Source organism: Pongo pygmaeus, chromosome 19, assembly GCF_028885625.2.
Source record: "Pongo pygmaeus isolate AG05252 chromosome 19, NHGRI_mPonPyg2-v2.0_pri, whole genome shotgun sequence".
In the NCBI taxonomy this organism is placed as follows: domain Eukaryota; kingdom Metazoa; phylum Chordata; class Mammalia; order Primates; family Hominidae; genus Pongo; species Pongo pygmaeus.
The window spans coordinates 97,042,021-97,048,020 of NC_072392.2; the positions used below are offsets into that span (position 1 = coordinate 97,042,021).

The 6,000-nt window shown below is 53.3% G+C and overlaps 1 protein-coding gene across 2 annotated transcripts in view; it reads right to left on the bottom strand.

Annotated features, from left to right (window-relative positions):
* Nucleotides 1-5,293, bottom strand: part of CYTH1 (cytohesin 1) — a 111,199-nt gene extending 105,906 nt beyond the window's left edge. Inside the window, exon 1 of one of the 2 annotated variants that reach the window (XM_054456699.2) lies at nucleotides 5,169-5,293. In XM_054456699.2, the coding sequence (XP_054312674.1) occupies nucleotides 5,169-5,190 (22 nt within the window). In that variant the 5' untranslated portion in view covers nucleotides 5,191-5,293. The remainder of the gene's footprint in view (nucleotides 1-5,168) is intronic. The other variant, XM_063656563.1, reaches the window with a different exon arrangement.
* Between the last annotated feature and the right edge of the window lie 707 nt (nucleotides 5,294-6,000).

Consider the following 6,000-nt stretch of genomic DNA (forward strand, 5'->3'; position numbering starts at 1 on the left):
GTTGCGGTGAGCCGAGATCGCCCCATTGCACTCTAGCCTGGGCAACAAGAGTGAAACTTTGTCTCACAAAAAAAATAAATAAGGCCGGGCGCGGTGGCTCACGCCTGTAATCCCAGCACTTTGGGAGGCCAAGGCGGGTGGATCACGAGGTCCGGAGATTGAGACCATCCTGGCTAACATGGTGAAACCCCGCCTCTACTAAAACTAAAAAAAATTAGCCAGGCGTGGTGGCGGGTGCCTGTAGTCCCAGCTACTCAGGAGGCTGAGGCAGGAGATGGTGTGAACCCAGGAGGCAGAGCTGGCAGTGAGCCGAGATTGCGCCACTGCATAATCTGTTGCCTGGGCAACAGAGCAAAACTCCGTCTCAAAAAATAAATAAATAAAAATAAATAAATTAAATAAATAAATAAATAAACCAGTAAAGACATATCCCACACAGGTGTAGTCTGAACCAAACTGTCCCTATCTAATGAATACAAAAGAGTACTGGAGCTGAGAGAGCCTTTTTGTTGGTTTTTGAAATTGTCTTTAATTGAACAGAGAAACTCTAAGACTCTCTTTCTACAGCATACTATCAATAAGCTATGTTCCACAAGTTTTTTAATACTAAAAGGTAGCCAGGAAATTACAATGCATTTCCCTCCAGAAAGAATTCTAAGGCCAGGCGCAGTGGCTCACACCTATAATCCCAGCACTTTGGGAGGCTGAGGTGGGCAGATCACGAGGTCAGGAGATCAAGACCATCCTGGCTAACATGGTGAAACCCCGTCCCTACTAAAAATACAAAAAAAAAAAGAAAGAATTCTAAAAACACTGGTACCTGTCCTAGGCTGATTCACAAAAACGTTACCAACTTACGCAGCAGGGACAGGTGCAAAAGCAGAGGAAGCACTGTTGAAACAGCGCACACACAAAGTTAACACCATAAGAAATGTTTCTCATTATTCTGAAAATCAAATATTAAGGTTTAGGCTGGGCTTGGTGGCTCACACCTGTAATCCCAGCACTTTGAGAGGATGAAGCAGGCAGATCAATTGAGGTCAGGAGTTCAAGACCAGCCTGGCCAACATGGGGAAACCCCATCTTTACTAAAAATACAAAAATTAGCCAGACGCGATAGCATGTGCCTGTAGTACCCCCTACTCAGGAAGCTGAGGAAGGAGAATCGCTTAAATCCTGGGGGTGGAAGCTGGACGGAGCTGAGATTGTGCCACTGCACTCCAGCCTGGGTGACAGAGCAAGACTGTCTCAAAAAAAAAAAAAAAAAAAGAAAGAAAGAAAAATTATGGTTTAAAAAGTTTATTTAGGGTCGGGCGTGGTGGCTCACGCTTGTAATCCCAGCACTTTGGGAGGCCAAGGCAGGTGGATCACTTGAGGTCAGGAGTTTAAGACCAGTCTGGCCAATATGGTGAATCCCCATTTCTACTAAAAACACAAAAATCAGCCGGGTGTGGTAGCGGGTACCTGTAATCCCAGCTACTTGGGAGGCTGAGGCAGAAGAATCACTTGAACCCAGGAGGCAGAGGTTGCAGTGAACCAAGATTGTGTCACTGCACTCCAGCCTGGGCAACACAGTGAGACTCCGTCTCCAAAAAAAAAAAAAAAAAAAAAAAAAAAGAAAGAAAGAAAAGGTTTAATTAGGCCTGGCACAGTGGCTCATCCCAACACTTTCAGAGGCCAAGGCGGGAGGATGGTTTTAGACCAGCCTGCGCAACATAGTGAGACTCTGCATCTATTTAAAAAATAATAATAATAAAAAGTTTGTTTAGAAGAAAACAATGGAAGTTCTGAGGTGACGTCTAAACACGTCATGTTATATGCTTTATGAATCCATCACACACATTTCCTTTTACAATGTGGGATCTGGTCAAGGTAAATTCTCTGTGAAACCTATGAGGGAAATGGACATGGACAGTTCTGGAGACTAACACAAACCTTAAAGAACTTGGGAGTCTTATTCTTCATATGATCATCTTACACCATCAGGTACTTTTTGTGTGGTGACCCTCTGGGTGGGGAATCTTCAATCTTTTTAGTTCCTCCAAAATAAAAGGATGATTTAAAACTGTAGAAAGGGGAATAGGCCGGGCAGGGTGGCTCATGCCTGTAATCCCAGCACTTTGGGAGGCCTAGGCAGGCAGATCACCTGAAGTCAGGAGTTTGAGACCAGCCTGGACAACATAGAGAAACCCCGTCTCTACTAAAAATACAAAATTAGCCAGGCGTGGTGGCGCATGCCCGTAATCCCAGCTACTCAGGAGGCTGAGGCAGGAGAATCGCTTGAACCTGGGAGGCAGAGGTTGCAGTGAGCCGAGATTGTGCCATTGCACTCCAGCCTGGGCAACAAGAGTGAAACTCTGTCTCAAAAAAAAAAAAAAAAACAGAAAGAAAGAAAGGGGAAGAATAAACTTACAAACTTTCTCATCTTCGTGTGTGGCAGACAGAATAATAGCCCCTAAAGATGTCTGGGTCCTAATCCCCAGAACTTGTGAATAGGTTACCTTACATGGCAGAAGGGGAATTAAGGTAACAGATAGAATTAAGGTTGCTAATCCTTATCCTTGATTATCCAGGTGGGTCCACTGTAATCACAAGGATCTTAATAAGAGGGAGGTAGGAGGTCGAGAGAAATGAGAAGATGCTACCTGCTGGCTTTGAAGATGGAAGGGGGACTATGAACCATGGAACACAGGTGGCCTCTAGAAGCTGGAAAAGGTAAGGAAATGGGTTCTCCCCTGAGCCTCCAGAGAGAACCAGCCTGGCTGACACCTTGGTTTTAGCCCAGTGAGACCTATTTTGGACTTCCGACAGCAGAACCCTAAAACAAATGTATCTTGTTTTGAGCCACCAGGCTTGTGGTATAGGTATAACAGGTATAGGAAACTAACACGCCCTGCTTCCACTTACCTCTTTCAAGTACAAGTTCATGTCATGCCTGGTGGCAAAGCAGTCACTGTATTAAAAGCAACCAGACCAATAGCTTCCTGCCCACTGCAGCAGGCAAGAACACAAGAGAGGCCACGAAAGCCTGGTAGGCAGGACACTGGGATCTGAGGGAAATTAAATGGCAAGAGGAGGCAGAGAAAAGAGCAGCAGGCAAAAGTGCTGCCGGCTTCTCAGCAGTGGGCAGGAGTGAAATCTGGAGGGGCTGAACAATCTTTTGGGGCCAGCCAGTGGGTGATTTTTCTTTTAATCACAAAAGGAGGCTGGGAGCAGTGGCTCATGCCTGTAATCCCAACACTTTGGGAGGCCAAGATAGGAACTGGAGTTCACACCAGCCTAGGCAACACAGGGAGACCTCCCTCTCTACAAAAAGAAATAAAAATAATTAGCAGGGCGTGGTAGCCCGCGCCTGTAGTCCAGGTTACTGGAGGGGCTGAGGAGGTGAGAGGATTGCTTGAGCCCAGGAAGCAGAGCGTGCAGTGAGCTATGATAGCGCCCCTGCACTCCAGCCTGCACAAGAGAGCTAGACCCTGTCTCAAAAACACAACAAAACAAACAACAAAAAAAACGCACAAGCCGCTTTTACTTGTTTACTTATAAGGTAACAAGGGGGCTGGGTGTGGTGGCTCACGCCTGTAATCCCAACACTGTGGGAGGCAGAGGTGGGAGGACTGCTTGGGCCTAGGAGTTCAAGACCAGCCTGGGGAACATGGCAAGACCCCATCTTTTAAAAAAATAAAAAATTAGGGCTGGGCGCGGTGGCTTATGCCTGTAATCCCAGCATTTTGGGAGGCCGAGGCGGGTGGATCACCTGAGGTCAGAAGTTCAAGACCAGCCTGGCCAACATGGCAAAACCCCGTCTCTACTAAAAATACAACAATTAGCCAGGCGTGGTGGCGCGCGCCTGTAGTCCCAGCTACTCAGGAGCCTGAGGCAGGAGAATCGCTCAGCTCACCCGGGAGGCCGAGGTTGCAGTGAGCCGAGATAGCGCCACTGCACTCCAGCCTGGGCGACAGAGTGAGACTCCGTTTCAAAAATAAAATAAAATAATAAAATAAAATAAAATAAAAAATTAGCCGGGCATGGTAGCGTGCGTGTGGTTCCAGCCACTCAAGAGGCTGACGTGAGCTACGATCACGCCACTGTGCTCCAGCCTGGGTGACAGAGCGAGATCTCGTCTCTTTAAAAAAAAAAAAAGAAAGAAAAAGAAAAATGTCCCATTAGTCATTAAACTAGAATTGGGTTCCATCTGGCCACACAGTTCTGCTTTATTTGTACTTTGCTACCAAACCACAAAAGTTCACCACTTGTTCTATTTGCCATTCTTTCTTTTAATTCCTCATGAACAAACTTAATAAATTAACTACAGCATGTCAAACAACCTTTTGCAACCCCTGCAATTTCAAACTCTTGGAGGGAGGCACCCCTGGCCGGGGCCAGCAGCCTCAGCGCGCGGGAGCGAAGGGAGCGGGACAGCGGCTCCGCTTGTCAAGTCTCCAGTCGGCGGCGGAGCGGCGTCCCCACCGCGGGGCCCCTCGGGCTCCACACCCGCGTCTCGACAGGCGGCGACGCACCGAACCGGCGGCGACCGGGCCCAGACTCCCGCGGGCAGGGCCGTCCCGGAGCCCGCGCCTCGCCGGCGGCGCCGCTCCCCGTTCTCATTTCTGAACAAAGACGTGGACCGGGCACAACTCGCTGACGCCGAGAGCGGCCGGAAACTGCGGGGAACGCGGGCCCGGCCATCCGTGCGTCCGCCCCGAACCCCGCAGAGGGGCGGCAGGGCCAGCGACCCCCACCCCTCGGCGCCCCGGAACCCGGACTGCGACCCCTGCCCCGGGGACCCCAGCAACCCCAACGACTCTCATCCCTCAGAGCCCCTGAGATCCTGCCCCGCGACCCCAACGACCCTTATTCCTCAGAGCTCGCGGCGACCCCTGGCCCCGCGAGACCGCGAGCCCGGCCTGTGACCCCCGCCCCGGCCACCCACATCCCTCAGCGCCGCCGCCGGCGACCCCGGCCCCCGCGACCCTCATCCCTCAAAACCCCCTGCGACCCCCGCCCCGCGGGGGCCCCGCGCACCGCTCGCCCGCCGGTCGCCCCGGGCTCCGCGTCCCGCACCAGTGTCCCCGGGAAACGCCAGCCGCCGCAAGCGCTGCCGGACGGCCGGGCCCGGAGGAGACTGGGGGACAGCGAGGGGGAAGCGTCCGCCGCCGGAGCGCACTGACCGTAGCTGTCGTCCTCCTCCATGGTGCGGGAGCCGGGCTCCGCGCTCCGGCTCTCCGCTCGCGTCCCGCCGCGCCACCCGCGCCCCCACTCGCCTCAGCCCGGCTCGGAGCCCCGCCCCCGGCGCCCCGCGCCCGGCGCCCGGCGCCCCGCCCTCCCGCGCCTGCGCCTGCGCCCGCGCCCGCCCCTGCCCCCGGCCCGAGGCTCCGCCCCTCGCCCGAGGCCCCGCCTTCCTCCCGCGCGCGCCGCACCCCGGGTACCCGGCCTCCTCCCGAGGCTCCGGCCTGCGCACGCGCGCCCACCCGAGGCTCCTCCCCTGCCCCCGCCGCTGGCCCCGCCTCTAGACCACGCCCCCGTCCCGAGACCCCTCCCGGTCCGCCTCCTCGGGGCCGAGCAGGTTTCGGTTTCTCAAGGGTGGTGCAGGTCCCCGGGGTGGCGGACTCGACCTGGCCTGCAGCCAGGCTACCGCAAGAAAGCCCAAGGTCGTGTCCGGCCACTGAAGGGCAGGGTGGTCCTTGCTGACGCCAACCTGGAAGATCAGACCCGGCCCCAGCTTGCCAGAGAGGGCCCTGTCCTTGGCGAAAGGCCACAAAAGCTATTTGAATTCATTTACTTCTGCGTTCAGAACCTTTACATATTGCATGTCGTAAGTTTACTGCTTCTACTGCCTTTTATTTGTCCTGAATTTTGCCTGGGTCAAGATTGAAAGGAGGGCACTTCAAGTCCCAGCGTTTTGGATTTTATTTATTTATTTATTTATTTATTGGAGACGAGTTTCGCTCTTGTTGCCCAGGCTGGAGTGCAGTGGCGCGATCTCGGCTCACTGAAACCTCC